Source organism: Salmo salar, chromosome ssa16 (genome assembly GCF_905237065.1).
Source record: "Salmo salar chromosome ssa16, Ssal_v3.1, whole genome shotgun sequence".
In the NCBI taxonomy this organism is placed as follows: domain Eukaryota; kingdom Metazoa; phylum Chordata; class Actinopteri; order Salmoniformes; family Salmonidae; genus Salmo; species Salmo salar.
The window spans coordinates 42,122,982-42,146,330 of NC_059457.1; the positions used below are offsets into that span (position 1 = coordinate 42,122,982).

The 23,349-nt window shown below is 40.2% G+C and overlaps 1 protein-coding gene across 1 annotated transcript in view; it reads left to right on the top strand.

Annotated features, from left to right (window-relative positions):
• jak3 (Janus kinase 3 (a protein tyrosine kinase, leukocyte)) overlaps positions 1–22,282 on the top strand; it is a 33,005-nt gene extending 10,723 nt beyond the window's left edge. The window contains exons 7-24 of the mRNA XM_014149286.2: positions 2,233–2,355; positions 2,509–2,666; positions 2,750–2,861; positions 13,239–13,419; positions 13,682–13,806; positions 14,002–14,133; positions 15,160–15,247; positions 15,510–15,634; positions 15,911–16,049; positions 16,273–16,424; positions 16,777–16,927; positions 18,801–18,925; positions 19,605–19,794; positions 20,369–20,493; positions 20,600–20,772; positions 21,143–21,260; positions 21,478–21,591; positions 22,012–22,282. Coding sequence (XP_014004761.1) covers positions 2,233–2,355; positions 2,509–2,666; positions 2,750–2,861; positions 13,239–13,419; positions 13,682–13,806; positions 14,002–14,133; positions 15,160–15,247; positions 15,510–15,634; positions 15,911–16,049; positions 16,273–16,424; positions 16,777–16,927; positions 18,801–18,925; positions 19,605–19,794; positions 20,369–20,493; positions 20,600–20,772; positions 21,143–21,260; positions 21,478–21,591; positions 22,012–22,131 — 2,451 coding nt within the window. The 3' untranslated portion in view covers positions 22,132–22,282. The remainder of the gene's footprint in view (positions 1–2,232; positions 2,356–2,508; positions 2,667–2,749; positions 2,862–13,238; positions 13,420–13,681; positions 13,807–14,001; positions 14,134–15,159; positions 15,248–15,509; positions 15,635–15,910; positions 16,050–16,272; positions 16,425–16,776; positions 16,928–18,800; positions 18,926–19,604; positions 19,795–20,368; positions 20,494–20,599; positions 20,773–21,142; positions 21,261–21,477; positions 21,592–22,011) is intronic.
• Positions 22,283–23,349: the final 1,067 nt, after the last annotated feature.

Below are 23,349 nucleotides of genomic sequence, written 5' to 3' on the forward strand. Positions count from 1 at the left end.
GTACTTTTTCCACCACTACCTATGGCATGACCACAAAAGGAGCATCCTCTTAAGGAATTAGCCACATAACAAAACAAATGAAAAAATAGCAACAACAAAAAACGCAAGAATTACAGGCAATACACATCCTTTTAACCTCAGATTGGTTATGTTAGTATTAAACTTTATAATCATCAAGATCTAACAAAATCGATTATTTAAAACAGATCAATATCTTTGGTTTAGAACAAGTGTTTTTGTCATATGCACCAGTTAGGCGCCCCTTCCATAAAAGTCTCTGGCCTCACATGAATTCGTGGATTGATGGTTAAGCTATCCTTCCGTATTGGCCATCTACCGAAATCATTTTCTCACAGAGATATAGGTTGATAAATGGCTACGACAGGTTGTCATCTATCGACAGACACATATATTATCCCCAAGTTCATAGCTTTTTTTCTGTTAGAAGAGCGCAAACGGTACATGTCGCAGCGGTTATTGTCCCTGTACCACTGATTTTTATCCAATATCAATTTTAGTGATTCATTGGCACTCGATATTGATTACAATAGAACAATCTAATCAATTCCAGTCTTGACTGGCTTCTTGAAAGATATTGGTGTGTGTGCAGTTTAGAAGGTATTAATTTAGCAAAATACAAGTAATCTGAACATAAGTGTGACACGTGTGTGTGTGTGTGTGTGTGTGTGTGTGTGTGTAGGGAGCAACTTTTATGTATTGGTCTTCAAAATATCACAATTTATTTCAGCATATTGATTATGTATTTGGACATCTAAAACCGGTGTTTTGACACTCAGCCATAAATCGAAAACCCATGACAACAGGAAGCAGCAACAGTATAATTTTCAATGTATGGTTAATAAGGAATATAAATGTTACTTTTAAAATATTTTTTCAACAGGATTCTACTTTATCAGGTTTAAACTACTGAATGAGCCCAAAAACGTGCTATGATTTATTGATTTTGATGATATTAGTGAAATCGTGATTTTTTTTCGTCCTGGCTATTTATAACAGTACTTCGAGTCTGCAATACTCTATATCCGAAGGCCACAACCTTCCGAATGCGACTCAGCATTCGTAACAATGGTAAGGTTTGAGAATCAGGATAACTTCATGTCTCAGGCTGGACACATTGGCAGTCAGGATCTGTATTCTCCACGGTGTGTTGTTAACACCCCATGGTTCCCCTAATCCAACAGTCGGTTGAAAAACCAGCATTTGAGTGTTCAGAGGTAAAACACCTAAGCTCTTCCGATTGCCATGGAAGTGGCTAGTGTCTTCAGAGGTGTCTGAAACAGTCTGAAACAGTTCCCCTGTGGGATTAAGCCTTGGGCTACCTTGTGTCTTCGATGAGGCAGAGCGCGAAAGCGCATTATCAAGTCACAGCAGGTTCCCTGTTGTTTTGGACTTACGGTTCCTTTTGTGAGTTTTGGCATTCCAGACTCAGGTCTTGTGTGAGCCTTTTTGGAATCGATGGGGTTTAAGGACTTGGGCTGCCGTGGTCGAAGTTATGCAGGATTTTGTCCAGGTTACCACTGTTCCCTGTGGGTTTGAGCCTTTGTCTGCCGGGGTTCATCGTCTCTGGTCGATGTTTATGCAGCGCCCCTGTGCACTTTACCAAGTTACGACAGGTGTTTTGTTGTTTTGGACTTGCAGTTCCTTGTACGAGTTCTGACAGTTCAGGCTCTCAAGGTAAATATTGGTATTGGAACTGTGGGGTATAGGAACTTGGACTACAGTTCAGGCTTCTCTCTGACAGTTCAGGCTTCTCAGGTAAGTCTGAGGGAAAAAAGTGGCTTCTGTAGCCTTTTTTGAGCCGGTGAAACCTGTGTGTGCTTGGGCTGCCGTGGGCCTCCTAGTTTGGTACCCTCTGAGCCGGCTTGGTGCTTGATTGTATGTCCCCATAGTATGTTATATCAAGTGACCGACTGAAAGGGAACAAGGGAACATACAGTTATGACTATAACTGCTGTTCCCTGAAGGAGGGAATGAGGTCCCGAGCCGTCAATGGGGTTTGGGCTCGCTGAAGAGCGGTACTGAACTGAGGAAATGGATGCAAGCCCCGGTATTATAGCCAGGAAGGCGGGGCTTCCAAGGGCGGGCTCGGCATTCATTGGCCCATTGGCCGTGATTTCAGTTTGCTTCAGGCTTAACTCCCCATAGTATATTATACTTCGTTCCCTCCTTCAGGGAACAGTAGTATTTTCATAACTGTACATTCTTTCACAGGAGTGGCAGACATTCTGTGACTTCCCAGAGATCATCGACATCAACATCAAGAGGGCGTGCCACGAGCAGGTTCCCCAGGACAGCAGGGTGGTCACGATCACCCGGCAGGACGACAGATGCCTGGTTGGTTGATAACACTGAATCAATGCTCAATACATCCTTAATTAATGCTTAATCAACAACAATTGATGCTGACTCATTGCACCTGAGCAACATCCATTTCGGGGGGGTGTATGGCTAATGAAAAAGTGTGCATGTCACCATTTTTCTCCACAGGAGGCCGAGTTTCAAACAGTGACTGAGGCTCTTTCATTTGTTTCACTTGTGGATGGCTACTTCAGGCTGACTACAGACTCCAGTCACTATTTCTGTCAAGACGTTGCCCCTCCCAGCCTGCTTGAAGACATTGAAAGCCACTGCCATGGGCCAATCACGTAGGTCCTTTCAGACTTATATCAAACCCATAGAGATACATTAGATGTAAACATCTGTGTGCCTTTATATGTTGTTTTCTCAGGTCTGAGTTTGCAGTGCACAAGCTGAAAAAAGTAGGCGCCAAAGATGGCAGGTTTCTGCTAAGACGCAGCCCCAAAGACTATGACAAGTTCTTTCTCACTGTCTGCGTTCAGGTAAAAAGTTGACAATTATGAAACATAATCAATCCTCAAATTGCTTTAATCTGGATTTACTTTTGGTCACACTTTATTTAGATAGTGCGGATGGTCCACATGTATTGTATTGTATTTATTAGGAATCCCCCTTACAATCAAAAATAATAATAAATAACTGTACATCTTATAACATTATTACACCACTGCATATCTACAATAGAAAATGTATAATACCACCATACAACAATATTACCATGTACCTGTGTGTAGAGTGTGTGTGCCAGCGTCTGTGTGCACGTATGCGTGTGTGTGTGCCTGTGTGTGTGTGTCTCTTCACAGTTAGCGTTGTTCCATAAGGTTTAGTTTTAAAAATCTGATTTTACTGCTTGCATCAGTTACTAGATGTGGAATAGAGTTCCATGTAGTAATGGCTCTATGTACTACTGTGCGTTTCCCAGAGCTTGTTCTGGACTTGGGGACTGTGAAGAGACCTCTGGTTGCATGTCTTGTGGGGTATACATGGGTGTCTGAGCTGTATGCTAGTCATTTGAACAGACAGCTCGGTGCTTTCAACATGTCAATAGCTCTCACAAAGACAAGTAGTGATGCATTCAATCTCTCCTCTACTTTGAGACAGTATAGATTGACATGCATGTCATTGATGTTTACTCTCCATATACATTTAAGGGCCAGCCGTGCTGCTTTGTTTTGGGCCAAATGTAATTTGCATATGTCTCTCTTGTGGCACTTGACCATATGACTTGGCAGTAGTCCAGGTGTGACAAAACTAGGGCCTGTAGGACTTATTTTGTCAAGAAAGCAGAGTAACGCTTTATTAAGTACAGACCTCTCCCCATCTTAGCTACCGTTGCATCAATATGTTTTTACCATGACAGTTTACAATCCAGGGTTACTCCAAGCAGTTTAGTCTTCTCAACTTGCTCAATTTACACATTATCCATTACAAGATTTAGTTAGGTTTAGTAATAAGGTAGTAAGTAGTTCATGATTTGACCCAAATATAATCCTTTTCATTTTTGAAATATTTAGTACTACCTTATTACTTGCCACCCATTCTAAAACTTACTGCAGCTCTTTGTTAAGTGTTGCAGTGATTTCACTTGCTGTGGTAGATGACGTGTATAAGGTTGAGTTACCCTCTGTGTTCTGTTAGACAGGTAACTCTCGAGCCACGATATAGCAGCGGATATAAAGCCATAACACAATAGTTTTTCCAGCAGCAGATTATTATCGATAATGTCAAAAGCTGCACTGAAGTCTATCAAAACAGCTCCCACAAACGTCTTATCAGTTTGTGGTGGAAATTCAATACCAAGGAAACACCTGAAGTCAATATTAAATGAATCATTCTTTATTATCAGTTAATTGGAGAGGTTACAAGCAACACACATACAAAGTACAAGTCTGCCATAAGCTCTGCCAGGGCGGTCCCTTCTGTCCTCTTATATACTGCTCACAAAAAAGCTACAATGGGTTCATAGGGTTGGTTCCTGCAGGTGACTGGCTGGCAGTTATCGGGCGGGCTCAGTTTCCCAAGACACTGAGCAATTTCTCCTATCCTAACTTCCAGAACATATTCTGGGTGTTTTGTCAATTGGTCTGAGGAGATCACAGTCACCTGCATGAACCAAGAAAGAGTGAGAGTAGATGCATACTTTGTACAATTACACTCCCTCCTTTTATCACTTCTGATAATATTAAGGTAATCATTAGATTATGGCTTGAACTATCAAAGGAGGTTCTATCAAAATACGTACAGTACCAGTCAAAGTTTGCACACACCTACTCATTCAAGGGTTCCTTCTTTATTTTTCCTATTTTCTACATTGTATAATAATAGTAAAGACATCAAAACTACAAAATAACACATATGGAATCATGTAGTAACCAAAAAAGTGTTAAACAAATCAAAGAATATGTTATATTTCAGATTCTTCAAAGTAGCCACCCTTTGCCTTGATGACAGCTTTACACACTCTTGGTATTCTCTCAACCAGCTTCACCTGGAATGCTTTTCCAACAATCTTGAAGGAGTTCCCACATATGCTGAGCACTTATTGGCTTCTTTTCCTTCACTCTGCGGTCCAACTCATCCCAAACCATCTCAATAGGTGGAGGCCAGGTTATCTGATGCAGCACTCCATCACTCTCCTTCTTGGTCAAATAGCCCTTACACAGCCTGGAGGTATGTTGGGTCATTGTCCTGTTGAAAAACAAATGATAGTCCCACTAAGCACAAACCAGATGGGATGGCATATCACTGCAGAATGCTGTGGTAGCCGTGCTGCTTAAGTGTGCCTTGAATTCTAAATAAATCACTGACAGTGTCACCAGCAAAGCACCATCACACCTCCTCCTCCATGCTTCACAGTGGGAACCACACATAAGGACATCATCTGTTCACTTACTCTGCGTCTCACAAAGACACGGCGGTTGGAACCAAATATCTCACATTTGGACTCATCAGACCAAAGTCAGATTTCCAACGGTCTAATGTGCATTGCTTGTGTTTCCTGGCTCAAGCAAGACTCTTCTTCTTATTGGTGTCCTTTAATAGTGGTTTCTTTGCAGAAATTCAACCATGAAGGTCTCCTCTGAACAGTTGATGTTGAGATGTGTCTGTTACTTGAACTCTGTGAAGCATTAATGTGGACTGCAATCTGAGGTGCTGGTAACTCTAATGAACTTATCCTCTGCAGCAGAAGTAACTCTGCGTCTTCCTTTCCTGTGGCGGTCCTCATGAGCGCCAGTTTCATCATAGTGCTTGATGGTTTTTGCGACTGCACTTGAAGAAACTTTCAAAGTTCTTGACATTTTCTGTTTTTACTGACCTTAAAATAATGATGGACTGTTGTTTCTCTTTGCTTATTTGAGCTGTTCTTGCCATAATATGGACTTGGTCTTTTACCAAATAGGGCTATCTTCTGTATACCACCCATACCTTGTCACAACACAACTTATTGGCTAAAACGCATTAAGAAGGAAAGAAATTACACAAATAAACTTTTAACAAGGCACACCTGTTAATTGAAATGCATTCCTGGTGACTACCTCATGAAGCTGGTTGAGAGAATGCCAAGAGTGTGCAAAGCTGTCATCAAGGGAAAGGCTGGCTACTTTGAAGAATCTCAAATATAAAATATATTTTATATTTGTTTAACAGTTTTTTAGTTACAACATTATTCCATATGTGTTATTTCATAGTTATGATGTCTTTGCTATTATTCTACAAAATAGTCAAATTAAGAAAAACTCTTGAATGAGTAGATGTGTGAAACTTTTGACTGGTACTGTATATAAAAAGTAAGCGAAATCAACACATAAAACCACACACTTTCAAACCCTTCATTCTGTGTTGTACAATCCAACTAGTAACTGATCCTTATTTCATAGCCCATACACTTGTAAAACCATTGCAGAAGAATGGTTTAACTTAAGACCTTCACTTCATACAGCTACACACATGCTTCATTATACAATTTCATTTATGGAAATACTATCATCATAATAAAGCTCAAATCTAGGGTCATTTAGCTATTTGATTTATAATTTTATGACCCCTTGAACTATCAAATAAAAGTAGAACAAAATGATTTGATAAATTATTTTGGGCATTACTGCTATTAGCCCATACAAATGCTTTGAATAACATATTCTCTACATGGAGCAACAGATAGTCACACAAAATATATAAAATGGAAGATCAGGAAACCTTTTATTATAAATATTTTTATTTTCCTTTACATGTATTTAAATTATAATTTTGGCAGTAAACAGTCTCCATACAGTGCATTCGGAAAGTTTTCAGACCCCTTTACTTTTTCCACATTTTGTTACATTACAGGCTTATTCTGAAATGGATTAAATTGTTTTTATCAATCTACACACAATCCCCATTAATGACAAATCAAAAACAGGTTTTTAGACATTTTTGCACATTTATTACAAATAAAAAACAGATATTACATTTACATAAGTATTCAGACCCTTTACTCAGTACTTTGTTGAAGACCTTTGGCAGCTACACGTTTGGCACACCTGTATTTGGGGAGTTTCTCTAATTCTTCTCTGCAGATCCTTTCAAGCTCTTTCAGGTTGGATGGGGAGCGTCGCTGCACAGCTATTTTCAGGTCTCTCCAGAGATGTTCAATCGGGTTCAAGTCCAGCTCTGTCTGATCCACTCAAGGACATTCAGAGCATTGTCCCGAAGCCATTCTTGTGTTGTCTTGTCTGTGTGCTTATGGTTGTTGTCCTGTTGGAAGGTGAACCTTCGCCCCAGTCTGAGGTCCTGAGTGCTCTTGAGCAGATTTTCATCAAGGATCTCTCTGTACTTTGCTGCGTTCCTCTTTCCCTCGATCCTGACTAGTCTCGCGGTCCTTGCTGCTAAAAAACTTCCCCACAGCATGATGCTGCCACCACCATGCTTCACTGTAGGGATGGTGTCAGGTTTCCTCCTGACGTAACGCTTGGCATATTGGCCAAAGAGTTCAATCTTGGTTTTATCAGACCAGAGATCTTGTTTCTCATTGTCTGAGAGTCCTTTAGGTGCCTTTTGGCAAACTCCAAGCGGGCTGTTATGTGCCTTTTACTGAGGATTGGCTTCCATCTGGTCATTCTACCATAAAGGTCTGATTAGTGGAGTGCTGCAGAGATGGTTGTCCTTCTGGAAGGTTCTCCCATCTCCACAGAGGAACTCTGGAGCTCTGTCAGAGTGACCATCAGGTTCTTGGTCATCTCCCTGACCAAGGCCCTTCTCCCCCGATTTCTCAGTTTGGCCGGGTGGCCAGCTCTAGGAAGAGTCTTGGTGGTTCCAAACTTATTCCATTTAAGAATGATGGAGGCCACTGTGTTCTTGGGGACCTTCAATGCTGCAGAATTTTTTTGGTACACTTCCCCAGATCTGTGCCTCGATACATCCTGTCTCAGAGCTCTACGGACAATTCCTTCAACCTCATGGCTTGGTTTTTGCTCTGACATGCACTGTGCCTTTCCAAATCATGTCCAATCAATTGAATTTACCCCAGGTGGACTCCAATCAAGTTGTAGAAACATCTCAAGAATGATTAATGGAAACAGGATGCTGAGCTGAATTTCGAGTCTCATAGCAAAGGGTCTGTACCGACTTCAGACGAGTCTTCTGACACTTGTGGAGGTCATAGAGCAATATTGAGAACACAATCCTGTTCGAACACTACAGACAATGTTGAGAGAAGACCGATTTACGGGATGTCTCATGGTCTGACAAACACTGCTCTAGCTCTGTCACCTTTCAGCGCAGATTCAGAAGTGTGACATAGGCAGATATAGTGGATTGAGACGCATCAAATGCAACAAAAAAAACATATATCTAGCTTAAACTGACGGATTTTGATGGGGATTGCTTTATTACGCTTATTTGATTTCCTCGGAGGTGCGGACATCAACCTTAGGGGGGTTTAAGGCTCTCCAAAGCTTTTTTACTATCATTCTCTATATCATTTATCTTTGTTTCATAGTTTCACAGTTTCTTCTTCTTTTTTGTTTAGTTTAGTCACATGATTTCTCAATTTACAGTACCAGTACAGTACAGATTTATTTGACATTCCTTTTGCTTCGTCCCTCTCAACCATACAATTGTTTTAAATTCCTTGTCATTCCATGGGGATTTAACAGTTTTTGCAGTCATTTTCTTAATGGGTGCATGCTTATTAGTAACTGGAATAACACATTTCATAAATGCATCAAGTGCAGCGTCTGGTTGCTCATCATTACACACCACAGATCAGCAAATATTCTCTTCAATATAGGAATCACTACAAAACCTTTTGTATGGTCTCTTATACACTATATTAGGCCCAGCCTTGGGAACTTTGGTTTTCCTAGATATGGCTACTATATTATGATCACTACATCCAATGGATGTGGATACTGCTTTAGAGCAGATTTCTGCAGCATTAGTAAAGATGAGATCAAGACATGTGGATGATTTTATTCCTGTGCTGTTTGTAAATACCCTGGTTACAGTTTAAAACTTTTTCTGGTAACACTTCATTTTAAGGGGTCCTTAGTACTATATAATTACATGTGTAATTACACTGTAACACGTTTTGTAGTTAATTGTAATAACTGTTACACTATAATAACACCATGTAACTGGTGGTAATTGCAGTCTGTAATTACAAAGGTGTAACAACAAATGCTTGTTACAAATGGGAAAGTTTCCACTAAATTCACCATTTAGTGTTTAGTTTCTTCTAAGCTGCATCTGTTTTAGTAATAACTGTCACAGGGTTGTAATCTCTTGTGGACAGATGCTCTGGCTGTCCGAGATTACAATGGTTGGAGGCTCAATAGGCACTAATTACCTACCCGTGAATGTGCACTCTTCAAAATCTCCACTCAGTCGCTATGTTTCCATTACCTTACCTTTTTGGCGACATTTACACAGTTTGCATAGAAAGTAGATGCGACAATTGCCTGCCACAGAGCATTTCCGTTGAACTATCTTGTTCCGATTAAAACAGCTGGCGGCATGTAGCCTAGTGGTTAGAGCGTTGGGCCAGTAACCGAAAGGTGGCTGGATTGAATCCCCAGGCTGACAAAGTAAAAATCTGTCATTCTGCCCATGAACAAAGCAGTTAACCCACTGTTCCCCGGGAGGCCGTCATTGTAAGTAAGAATTTGTTCTTAACTGACTTGCTTAGTTAAATAAAGGTTAAAATATTTTTATGTAAATTACAAGTAAGTGTCCCTCAAGATAATCTTCATTTTAACTAGCTAAATCCTGTGTAACACCTATTAATTACATTGTACACATGCAGATATTACATGGACTCTGTAGTGTACTTGTGGGTTTATCCTCTCACTTGAATGGCAAGGAGGTTCAAGTTGTCATAATAGGTAACGTACACATTAATTATAATCTGGGATACCACCTTTATTGGCAGACCCCAGTCAGTGAGGTTGACCTACAGTATATCTGTAAACTCAACAAAGTTTACACAGATGGTACACTTTTGGGGGGCAAGTGCTAGCAAAAACAGCAGGCAGGATTCCATTGACCCAGGTTTATTCGACTTAAGCAATGTGGCAAAAAAAATCATTGCGACGTAATGAAAATGGCAGATGTAAGATACATTTTCTAAAGATCAACTAATATTTTATCCGTTCGACAGGGATGGATTTTCTTTTGTCAAACTTCCTTTATTGTGAAAATTGATGATGGAGTGTTTTTCAAAAAATGTATAATTTAGAAGATGCGGGGCAAGTGATGGCATCCCGAAAATGCCTACTGCTTGAAAAATCAATTTATTCAACTATAAAAAAAAGTATGTTTCTTTGCAGGACAAGGATTGTCTTGACTTTCAAGAATGCCAGAAATTTTAAATGTCACCATCATATTGTTTCAGATTTAGTACGAGTTCAAGTTTCACCATGGCACAGACTCTGGCGATAAGTAGGCCTAGGCACATGAGAATTAGGATTATGACAAATATTATTCAATTCTTGCATTCTATCCACTGGCTTTTGCGGGCTATCTGAGACATGAAACAGATAGGTGGGCATGGCATACAGGCTGTCGTCAATTTATTCATGCACAATTTGTGAATACAGATGGCACCGGAGAAGAAGGCTGACGTTTTACGTGTTCCTATCCAATTGTGTTTTTTTGTTTGTTTCTTTGCGTTGTTTGTAACTTATTTTTTTACTTATTTTGTACATAATGTTGCTGCTACCGTTTCTTATGACCAAAAATTACTTCTGGACATCAGAACTGCAATTACTCACCTGAAACTGGCAGAATCCTTTTTTTCCTTTAACTAGCCCGACGAGCCCGACGTGAATGATATACTGCTTTCCCGGGAACAGGCCCAGATTCCCGTCATTTGCGTGAAGAGGAGGCGGAGAAAAAGGGTCCGGAGGGTGGGCTGCCTTCTGAGAATTCGTAGGCAATCGAATAAACCCCCACTGCTTTCCATTCTGCTTGCAAACGTGCAATCTTTGGAAAATAAAATTGATGACCTATGTGGAAGATTAAACTACCAACGGGACATTCAAAACTGTAATATCTTATGCTTCACGGAGTCGTGGCTGAACAACGACATTATCAACATACAGCTGGCTGGTTATACGCTGTATCGGCTGGATAGAACAGCAGTGTCTGGTAAGACAAGGGGCTGCGGACTATGTATTTGTGTAAATAACAGCTGGTGCACGATATCTAAGGAAGTCTTGAGGTTTTGCTCGCCTGAGGTAGAGTATCTCATGATAAGCTGTAGACAACACTATCTACCTAAAGAGTTTTTATCTGTATTTTTCGTAGCTGTTTACATACCACCACAGACTGATGCTGGCTCTAAGACCGCAATCAATGAGCTGTATTCCGCCATAAGCAAACAGGAAAACGCTCACCCAGAGACGGCACTCCTAGTGGCCGGGAACTTTAATGTAGGGAAACTTAAATCGGTCTTACCAAATTTCAATCAGAATGTTAAATGTGCAACCAGGGAAAAAAACTCTGGACCACCTTTACTCCACACAGAGACACGTACAAAGCTCTCCCTCACCCTCCATTTAGCAAATCTGACAATAATTCTATCCTCCTGATTCCTGCTTACAAGTTAAATTAAAGCAGGAAGCACCAGTGACTCGATCAATAAAAAAGTGGTCAGATGAAGCAGATGCTAAGCTACAGGACTGTTTTTCTAGCACAGAATGGAATATGTTCCGGGATTCCTCCAATGGCATTGAGGAGTACACCACATCAGTCATTTGCTTCATCAATAAGTGCATCGATGACGTAGTCCCCACGACTAATTTTATTTTATTTTGACTAAATGGGTAATATAAACACTTCAACCACTTAATTTTATTTTGACATTCTATGTTTTTTGTTTAAAGTTGTGACGTCATTACGTCTAGCTTGTTATTTTACCTTTGTTTAACTAGGCAAGTCATTTACGAACAAATTCTTAATTACAATGACGGCCTACCCCGACCAAACCTGGACGACGCTGGGCCAATTGTGCGCCACCCTATGACACTCCCAATCACGGCCGGATGTGATACAGCCTGGATTCAAACCAGGGACTGTAATGACGCATCTTGCACTGCGCCACTCGGGAGCGCATGTGTACTTATATATGTGTACTTATATAGTACGTTAGCCATCCTGACAACCTGACCCTAATTGTATAGCTTCTGGAAGCACAATCCAAGTGAGAGGATAAACCCAAAAGTGCACTACAGAGTATGTGTAATATCTGCATGAGTACAATGTAATTAATAGGTGTTACACAGGATTTAGCTAGTTAAAATGAAGTGCTTACTTGAAGTGTACCTACAAAATACATTAACCATTCTGACAATCTAATCGTCAGCTTCTGAAAGAGGCATCCAAGTGAGAAAATAAACATAGTGATACAGAGTACATATCTGCATAAGTACAAGGTTTTTGCTAGTTGTTACACAGGATTTAGCTATTTAAAGTGAAGTGTAACTTTTTAGTTACCTATAAGCAATTTCTGTATAATTACTTATTACTCAATACCAAGCGAAAATAAGTTTTAAAAAACTGCTACTACTTTAGTCAACTTTATTGCAACATATAAAAGACCTAACATATCTTACAAAACAATAAGGATTTGTATTGTTAGATTAATAATTAGATTAAACAAAGATACAGGCCTACTCAATAACATATAAATAACTATTCTAGTGATGATTCAGATCTGTAGCCTATAGTATGGTGAGTAGCCTAGATAGCTATCTAATTTTGAAAAATGGGATTGTCTTTATCTTTCCTTTTTAACATTACAAGTAACAATGGAAATCGACAACTCTGACTCTGACTTCTTTCTTGTAAGCATTTTCCCATCCTGGAGTCTGAGACCTTGTGAGAATCTGTGGTAGGGAAGAAGAATGTATGACAATTTGGCATAGACACTCTACATTACCATCATCATGATTTCTGTAGTTTAGGCATATAGCTAGCTAGTCTTTGCTAGCTACCTAGCTAGTTGTTCAGTTATCCATAATAGTGCTTGTGTTGACACAAGTAGCTAGCTAGCTAACAGTAACATTCTGGGTGTGTCTCACACACAGTAGGCCCGCTCATTAGGCAGGATTAGGAGGCTGCCTATGGCAGCAGATTGACAATGGCAGCATTTTCTTAATATTTTACCTTTATTTAACTAGGCAAGTCAGTTAAGAACAAATTCTTATTTTCAATGACAGCCTAGGAACAGTGGGTTAACTGCCTTGTTCAGGGGCAGAACGTCAGCTCGGGTATTCGATCTTGCAACCTTTCGGTTACTAGTCCAACACTCTAACCACTAGGCTACCCTGCCGCCCCAAATAAAGTGTTACAGGGTTTACTTTTTGATATTCCCTTAGACTCCTCTTGGGCTGGATTACAAAGACTGTCTAATTATGAAGAATGAACAATTCAGTCTTTTGGGGGTCCACAAGTCCTTCCTCAGCTTGAGGGAACTCACTGACTTCTTCCAACAAAGCAAGCTGCTCCTGGCTGAGGTTCCTGTCAAGCTGGAAAGATGTTGTCCACCTCGACCGAAAGGTACAGGACAACAAGCCTGTTTAATATTTATATTGCTCAAACTTAAAGCTAAATCGTAGGATTCGTACCATGCACAACTGATCATTGACCATTGGTTACTACACAATCAAATGAGACTAAAATATATTTCATATTGAAATCAAAAGACATAATATTTATTTGATTATACATATCTCAATCATAACAATTAGCAATGATACATCTGCATAGTTATTGTAATGCTACATCATTCATCACAAAAACTACACCTTTCTTGCTGTAGAACTGTCAAACATGGTCATCATGCGCGGTAGCAGCTCAGTAGAGACACAGGGGTCTCCGACGCTGCAAAGGACCAAACCCAGTCACATCCAGTTCCACATGATCAAGTACGAGGATCTGCGATGGGTGAGTTCAGCAGAGGCCTGGAGCTTTACTCAAACATCCTATCAGTTCTCTGTTATGTGGGTTTAATGCAATTCAAGTTTAAATGAATTCCGTCGTATGACAAATCTTGTATAAGTGAAGACAGGCAAGGCCATGAATGACAGTTTGAGTGAATGAATGGCTTACTCACTTTACTGTGTGTATAATTTCTGTCAGTGTGAAAGCTTGGGACAGGGATCCTTCACGCGAATCTTTAAAGGCAGCAAGATAGAGATCCGCGATGGGGAGAGACATGTGACAGATGTTCTGCTTAAGGAGCTGGATGCAAACCACAAAAACTGCTGGGAGGTACGCAAAACAGATCATGTGCATTTCAGAAGTCAAATAGAATGTGATACTGTGGCTGCATCAGAATGGATCAGAACTGTAATTTCCACATTCATGGCATTAGTCCATATCTACCAGAAGGTGTTCTTGTTTAAACCCAGGTGCTGAGTTTTTTTCGTTATTAATCAATAATAAGAGGACCATTCTACATTTTACATTTACATTTTAGTCATTTAGCAGACGCTCTTATCCAGAGCGACTTACAGTAGTGAATGCATACATTGCATACATTTTTTTTTTTTTTGTACTGGCCCCCCGTGGGAATCGAACCCACAACCCTGGGGTTGCACACACCATGCTGGCGTTGCAAACACCATTGTAATATCCTACTTTACTTTAACAATACATGACATGTATTGAGTCAAATGATCCGATCAACCATAAGAGCAATACACTCGGCACAATATAATTACTCTTTAACAACAATTACAACGTCAAAGAAAAAAACCGATTTAGTGGTGCAGTGGTCTAAGGCACTGCATCTCAGTGCTTGAGGTGGGATTGTCCCATCCTGGATATATATATATATATATATATATATATATATATATATATATATATATATATATATATATATATATTTTAATTAATCAAGTAGCCAGTTTCAGTTGGAGGTTTTTTCCATTTGGGAAGGGGTGGTCTACGGTATAACAAACTCAGCAGGCATGCAAACTTACATCTAAAGACACAGACCCTATTAGAAAACTTTATGGAGGGGTTTTGTTAACTTGTGTCATGTTATATCAGCTCTTTTTGGAATATTCTAAAAACGTATTATCGGATGTGTGTCATTGTCTCTTGAATCCTACGGGATGTTTTAGAGCAGGTGGCCGTAGCTTTTTGCCACATGAAACAGTAGCTAAGATAGGATACCAAAGCCTGTATCAACCCCTTGTTACACCTTACTGAAGAAAACCCTGTACAAATAGAAGGAGAGTAGCTACAGTGGTCATCCATTCTAAGTGTTCGTTCACTTGTCATTTCTAGTCATTCTTTGAAGCTGCCAGCTTGATGAGCCAGATTTCCCACAAGCACCTTCTCCTTGTCTATGGGATAAGTGTTCACAGATCCAAGAGTGAGTAAGCATCAACCTCTCAACTTAACATCCCACTTCTCACAGATTTCTTCTCACAGATGTACTTGTTACATTGTAATTATATGAGTAGTGACATGGTATTAAGGGCACTGTAATCTAAAGTGCTACAGAGTCTGCTAAAGCAGTTCCACTTCATTTTCTGTGGGGGCTTTGAGCAGTTCTGACTCAACTCTCTCTCAAGGATCTGCTGCTATCGTAACACATCTAATCATGCTACGCTGGTCATCTCTTAACCTTGCAGACGTCATGGTGCAGGAGTTTGTCAAGTGTGGGGCCCTTGACCTGTTCCTAAAGAGGGAAGGGTCAGTGTCGGTCAGCTGGAAACTTGACGTAGCCAAACAGCTGGCTAGTGCGCTCAATTTCCTGGTGAGATGAACCTGATCTTTGGCCTGATTTCTCTTTCTCTTCAGTTGATAGAACTTCACTTCTGCGGAAGTATTTTGTATGTTTTCTGTGGAAGCACTTTTGTTCAAATAGATTATCATTAGATGTTTGATTAACTATCCTTAGACATTCCTTCATTGTCAATACTAGTGTATACACAAGTTAAACTGCTACTGCTTGCTCATTGTTTGAGCGTACACGTTCGTTAAGAACTATTCAAATAAACTGTTACAATCTGTCTCTTCCTTCATCAAATAGGAAGAGAAGAACATTACTCATGGGAATATTTGTGCCAAAAATCTGCTCTTGGCCAGAGAGGGGGATGCATCCCAAGGAAGTTCTCCTTTCATCAAGCTGAGTGACCCGGGCATCAACGTGGCAATGTTGGGCAGAGATGGTAAACAGTTATCATAATGTAATGCAGAGACTATACTTGCACACTGGGAATGGCTTCGAAAAAGTGATGTTTTATTTAAGAACCTTATGCTTTTAACTGTTTGTGTTCTGTGTGTGTGTGTGTGTGTGTGTGTGTGTGTGTGTGTGTGTGTGTGTGTGTGTGTGTGTGTGTGTGTGTGTGTGTGTGTGTGTGTGTGTGTGTGTGTGTGTGTACGTGTACACAGTGGTGCTTGACAGGATTCCATGGGTAGCTCCGGAGGTGCTGGAGGCTCCAGAGAGGCTAGAGCTGGAGTGTGATAAGTGGAGCTTCGGTGCCACACTGTGGGAGCTATTCAATGGAGGACAGGCACCACTACAGGGCCTGGACCTCGAGAGTGTAAACTCCTACCTTTTACTACCACTAACACAACAATGTACAGTATCTGATATTGACTTACCCTATGGAGGGCCAAAGTAATTTATTCATGAAACCTATACAATTAGAGTTTCAGGAAAATCAGGTGCAGTTTATTTTCTCTGTAAACCCACATGAAATTACCAACTATTAATTCTCCTTGGATTAGTCTTTGTCTACATCCGGAGTATTACACTTCCATTAATCCAATGTTGATTACTTTTTAAGCGGTTTTCAGAAAATATGTGGTCAAATTCCACTCAAATTCACCACGGCGTTGAAGTTTTTTGTAGAAACCCACTATGTTGAATTAACCTCTGCTTCTTTCAAGCAGAAGCTGCAGTTTTACGAGACCTACAAGCAGTTACCCTCCTCAGAGTGGACAGAGCTGGCGGATCTTATCAGCCAGTGTATGAACTACCAGCCTGCATTCAGGCCCTCCTGTCGAAGCATCATTCGCCAACTGAACAGTCTGATAACGTCAGGTACTTCTCGCTAATGAACCCAAACCATGTTACTTAAAACACCTGGTGTGGTGCAGAATTATAGTTTCTACCTGCTATTTTCAGGTGGGAATTTGTTTAATAAAACACAGCTAAACCCAAACTGTCCTTTAGTTTAGGGGCTTTGTCTTTTATTGACCTGTTTGTTCTACACTCTTAGAAAAAAGGGTTCCAAAAGGGTTCTTCAGCTGTCCACATAAGAGAACCCTTTTTGGTTCCAGGTAGTAGGGCTGACCCTATTTAGTCGACTGATTGATTGTTTGGTCAATAGGCTGTTGGTCGACCAAGATTATTTTTTGTCGATATATATATTTTTTAAAGTATGTTAGAAAAGACATCTGACATCTGTCTGATTTACGCCTGTCTAAGTGGACTAATCCATTGCGGAGGCCACGGGGATGGCACACCAGTATCACCAGTCGTAGGCTACATTTAGCCTACCGTATATTCCCAAGGTTTCAAATCTACAATGTTTGTTTGGTTAGGGTAATTTCTGTTAATGCATTCAATATATTATTATTACTCCAGTTTTATCATTGTCATTGTAGAAGTGGACAAGTTGTTTGCAGAGCGCACAACCTAGGCTACATTTTTGAGAACAAAGTTTTGGTTTATTTCATTCCATTTACGAGATGTCAATTTATTAATTGTCTTTTGTTTGTTGTGCTCTTGTCAATCTTGAGTAAGGAAACATATCTGATTACTCATAGAAGTAGGCCTAGGCTACCTGGCCTGCGTGCAAATGTAGGCCTATAAATGGCCCATTTGGGGATCTGATACTTTTCTGATTGTCTTATCTCACCATCACTGTGGTCCTTCTCTAAGTAATTTTTTCTTTGCCTCAAAACAGCAAGTAAAGGAAGTCTGTTTATACATCCATTGAGACTGACAATAATTCCTCAACGTAGCAATGGCAATAGAAGTTACTTCTAGATTTGTATCATTTTCATTCAGATTACATTTTGATTACCACGACATTGCTTTTCAGATATAAAGACTTTATTATAAATTAATTGAAACTGTTCCACGAAAATGTGCATATGAAATCATAACTGGCACACAACTCAGTAGAAATGGTACGATAACTTGGCACTGCAAATAGAAAAGGTTGCCGATCGCTGTTGCAGCCTATTACCGGCAACTTCAGGAGCTTAAAGGCAGAATCTGCAAAGGCCAGCAGCAGCGGGCAGAAGGTCGGGAAGAGGTTTTTTTCTTCTGGTTAAGCTATATTGATCTCTGGCTCCCTCTTTAGTAATTTGTGTGTTTTAATTTTTAATCGCAGTGCTTAAAGCATCAGACAAGCTCAGTAGCCTACATATAGTTGATTTTATTCAAACATAGGGTGTGTCTATATATGCAAAAATACACATTTTAAAAGACTCTCGGGTTGACCCCAAAACATTTTTGTCGGGGGCAGTCTTACCAGGTAGGACCCTTTTTGGTGTCAGGTAGAACCTTATTGGGTTCCATGTAGAACCCTCCGTGGAAAGGATTTTACATAGAACCCAAAAGGGTTCTATCTGTAACCAAAAAGGATTATCCTATGCGTATAGCCCGAAGAACCCATTCCAACACAGAAAATCTGCTTTTAACGTACTTAATTAGCATTTTTTGGAAGGGAAACTATTTCACTCATTTTGTAAGTAATTATAGGTCATATTTCATAGAAATCTGGAAACACTGGACAGTTACCTTAAGCGGACCTCTACTTATTGATAACCTTTTATTACTTTTATTTGTAGGATATCTTTGCTCTGAGGAAAACACTTTCAAATCTGTCCCTATGTGAAAGGCAGATTTATGAAAGGCATCAGTAGTGACATAGCCTCTGAGCACCTTTCTTCCTGTGCCATAGATTACGTGATACTCCACGCTGCGGAGCCTCTCCCTGACAGGGACAGAGCATTAGGCCCCTCCCACCAGCAGGACCAATCAGTGTATGAGGAGAGACACCTGCGCTACATCTCCCCTCTGGGGAAGGTAACTTGTCACCTGCATGAGTTGCATTCCCACATGCTGTGCTTCCACTCCTCATCTCCTTTTGTTGTTAATTGAGTCTTTGTAAACAAACATTGTATAGCTTTAAAAAGCTACGATTATTAATTTCTTATAGGCTACTGTCAGTCCTTGCATCTATACAGTAGACATTGAGAGTAGTTGCATTTCCCCAGCCCTATCCCCTGGCTCACCAAACAAAGTGGCAGGGTCAGGCAGTTGAAATTACATATTGTGCCTTTACGTTGATTCTACGTTGAGTCGACTGACTCTGTTTTCAGATGTTATTTGGTGAACAAAAGAAAATAATGAGAAAAAAAACAAAGTCCTAGAAATGGTCACTTCACTTTTTATCATGTTCCACAAGAGGACAGTGTTCTCCTATCCTTCTGCAATCCACACTATTCGGAACAAAACATTTTAGGCATCTTGTAGCAAGGGTCAAATCTATTTCAACATACAGTACAGTAACGTTAATTCAGGAATTGGAGAGGTGACCATTACTTTCAATTATGACACTTTTAAATACATCAATTTAATGAATCAATCTAATTTAGAACTCAATCCTAGAATTGACCAGGTTAAAATACAAACACCCCCACCCTGTTGTACTGTATATTACAGTATGTTTTAATATACAGCGTTCTGTCCTCATTGTATTTAGGGGAACTTTGGCAGTGTTGAGCTGTGCCGATATGATCCTCTGGGGGACAACACAGGCGAGCTGATTGCTGTGAAGAAGCTACAGCCCAACAAGCAGTCAAACTTGGAAGACTTTCAAAAGGAAATCAACACCATTCGCTCCCTGCATTGTGACTACATTGTCAAATACAGGGGCGTCTGCTACAGCATGGGTAAGAACATACAAATAAATTCATACACCAAGACCCCAATAACACTTTTTGTAGGCTATAATGCCACCTATGAAATAAAGGTTATCTGCAGCTGCACCACAGTTGATAGCATTGGAAATGTACTCGTTCTATCAAGTGTCGCTAGACAAACTCATATTTGAAGTTTGTTGGGGCTTTTGCTATCCTTTCCGTCAATGTCAATAGACCATGCAACAGTCAATGGAACATAAAATGGGCTGAAATCTTTGTGATTTTCAGAATCATAGATGAAATGCCAGAAATGCCATTACTTGATAACTTTAGACCATCTAAAAACGGTCTTTGTCAACCTCCATATCTTTATTAGCTTCTTAAATGTGCCTTCTTTGTTATTTATACTCAACACACTGAATAAAATATAAATATTAGTTTTTCCCCAGAGGGAACTTCTTTCTCTTCCTATTCTTGGAAAAACATGTAAAAGTTTAGGTAGTGTATTAGAAGTAAGAACCTTCAGCCTATATGTAAATAATAGCTGTTTCAAGGCAGCAATGTTTGTGTTAACTCTCTGAATGTTTATCCACATTTTGGGTAGGTCGCCTCAGTATGAGCTTGGTGATGGAATATTTGCCCCATGGCAGTCTGATTGGATACCTGGAGAAGAACCGGCAGCACGTCAACAACAGGCGGATGTTGCTTTTTGCCTCTCAAATCTGTAAAGTATGAGCTCAATTCAAATAGCAGAAATTCTGACTATTCCATACAAGACTGTTTATCTCTACATTGTAAAGGGGAAAACCTTAATTGTGATGTTTTGCACACTTAGGGATTGGAGTACTTGCAGAGCATGCGCTACGTGCACCGGGATCTGGCTGCTAGGAACATTCTGGTAGCAAGTGACACACTGGTCAAAATAGCTGATTTTGGCCTGACAAAGATCATTCCCTTTGACAAGGAGTACTACCGTGTGACACATCCTGGAGAAAGCCCAATTTTCTGGTAATTGCTATTGCATTTGGAATTTACTTTCCACTCATTTGTGGAAATGACATGATCTACTTCAGTGTTCTTCCTGGAGACACTTGTTACCTTTTCACACTACTGATCCAAACTGAGCTGTCCTGTGCTAGGCTGGATGAACATCCATCAATGTTGCTGGCACAAAGTAAAAGTACAGTACTGTTAGGGTTAGCCCGATAGTGTGGAACGGATATTAGTGTGTGCACATTTCTGTTCATGCACTAACGCACCTGATTCTCCAATGAATCCAGGTCAATAGACTTGAAGTGTTGCTGAGAGCATCTTCATTTTCTATGGAAATTAGCTCTAAGGCAAGTTGTCTTCTAATAAGGCTTCTGTTCATACCCAGGTATGCCCCAGAGTCCATCACAGAGTCCAAATTCTCCCACAAGTCAGATGTCTGGAGTTTTGGAGTCGTCCTTCATGAGCTCTTCTCCTATTGTGAGCACAACTGCAACCCAAAGAGGGTAAGTGGCTAAACCAAGCCTTAATAACTTGTTCTACTGGTCTCATTAAATATGTGTGTTTCAGCTTGAGCTATCTCAAATCTACCAACACTGACATTACTTTACTTTAAGCTCATAAAAAATATTTTCTTTTTTTGTTATGATTGTACATTACCTGCTCATAAATGCCTAATTTGATTCTGACATATTTTCTCTCCCATCCACTGCACATTAATAGCTATACATGCAGGAGCTTGGCAATGACATGCAGGGTCTCTCCATTTCAATGCATCTGGTTGATATCCTGAAGGACAACTGGAGGTTGCCTGCCCCACCACTCTGCCCTCCCAGAGTAAGAGACACCTTCCAAAGCCGTATGCCACACTTAGGGCGGCAGGTAGCCTAGCGGTTAAATTGTTGGGCCAGTAACTGAAAGATCACTGGTTCAAATACCTAAGCTGACAAGGTGAAAAATCCATCAATGTGCCCTTGAACAAGGCACTTAACCCTAATTTGCTAAAAAACTAAATGTGTAGCCTTTGGGGTCCCGAGGATCGAGTTTGGGAAACACTGCTTTAGCTAGTCCATACTTACAACAACACAATGCTTTTAAATGCGTGTTGAGGAGTGCACAAAGTCATACTTTCAGAAAAATAAATGAATACTGGTCCTATCCTGAGTTTTTACAGGCATAGACACTAGACATAGGGATGTCTCAGGTATGAAAGTTATTTTACCTGTTTTTGTAACCTTCCATTGTTTTATTTAACAGATTTATAGTATGATGACAACGTGCTGGGGATACAGCGCTGAGGAACGGCCAACTTTCTCCACCCTGGGAGATCAGATTGAGACCAGCATCCAAGATGAGAGGGAAGGATCAAAAGGATGAATATAGCTGAAGCCAACCCTATTAAAGAATGTTGGATTCTAACTTGAAATATACTTATTCCTGTTACCATATTAGAACTTATTGATTACATTACATGTATAATAAATATACAGTTGAAGTTGGAAGTTTAAATACACCTTAGCCAAATACATTTAAACTCAGTTTTTCACAATTCCTGACATTTAATCCTAATAGAAATTCCTTGTCTTAGGTCAGTTAGGATCACCACTTCATCACTCAATTAGTATTTGGTAGCATTGCCTTTAAATTGTTTAACTTGGGTCAAACGTTTCGGGTAGCCTTCCATAAGCTTCCCACAATAAGTTGGGTGAATTTTGGCCCATTCCTCCTGACAGAGCTGGTGTAACTGAGTCAGGTTTGTAGGCCTCCATGCTCGCACACGCTTTTTCAGTTCTGCCCACAAATTTTCTACAGGATTGAGGTCAGGGCTTTTTGATGGCCACTCCAATACCTTGACTTCGTTGTCCTTAAGCCATTTTGCCACAACTTTGGAAGTATGCTTGGGGTCATTGTCCATTTGGAAGACCCATTTGCGACCAAGCTTTAACTTTCTGACTGATGTCTTGAGATGTTGCTTCAATATATCCACATAATTGTCCTTTCCTCATGATGCCATCTATTTTGTGAAGTGCACCAGTCCCTCCTGCAGCAAAGCACCCCCACAACATGATGCTGCCACCCCTGTCCTTCACGGTTGGGATTGTGTTCTTCGGCTTGCAAGCCTCACCCTTTTTCATAATGGTCATTATGGCCAAACAGTTCTATTTTTGTTTCATAGTTGAAGTCGGAAGTTTACATACACTTAGGTTGGAGTCATTAAAACTAATTTTTCAACCACTCCACAAATTTCTTGTTAACAAACTATAGTTTTGGCAAGTCGGTTAGGACATCTACTTTGTGCATGGCACAAGTCATTTTTCCAACAATTGTTTAAAGATTATTTCACTTATGATTCACCTGTCACGCCCTGACCTGAGAGAGAGGGTTTGTTTCTCTATGTGGTTAGGTCAGGGTGTGGGGGGGGGGGCATTCTATGTGTTATTTTCTATGTTTTGGCCAGGTATGGTTTCCAATCAGAGGCAGGTGTCTATTGTTGTCTCTGATTGGAAGCCATTCTTAGGCAGCCTTTTTCCACCTGTGTTTGTGGAATCTTGATTTTGTACTGCTTGTATTTAGCCTGCAAGACATGACAGTCGT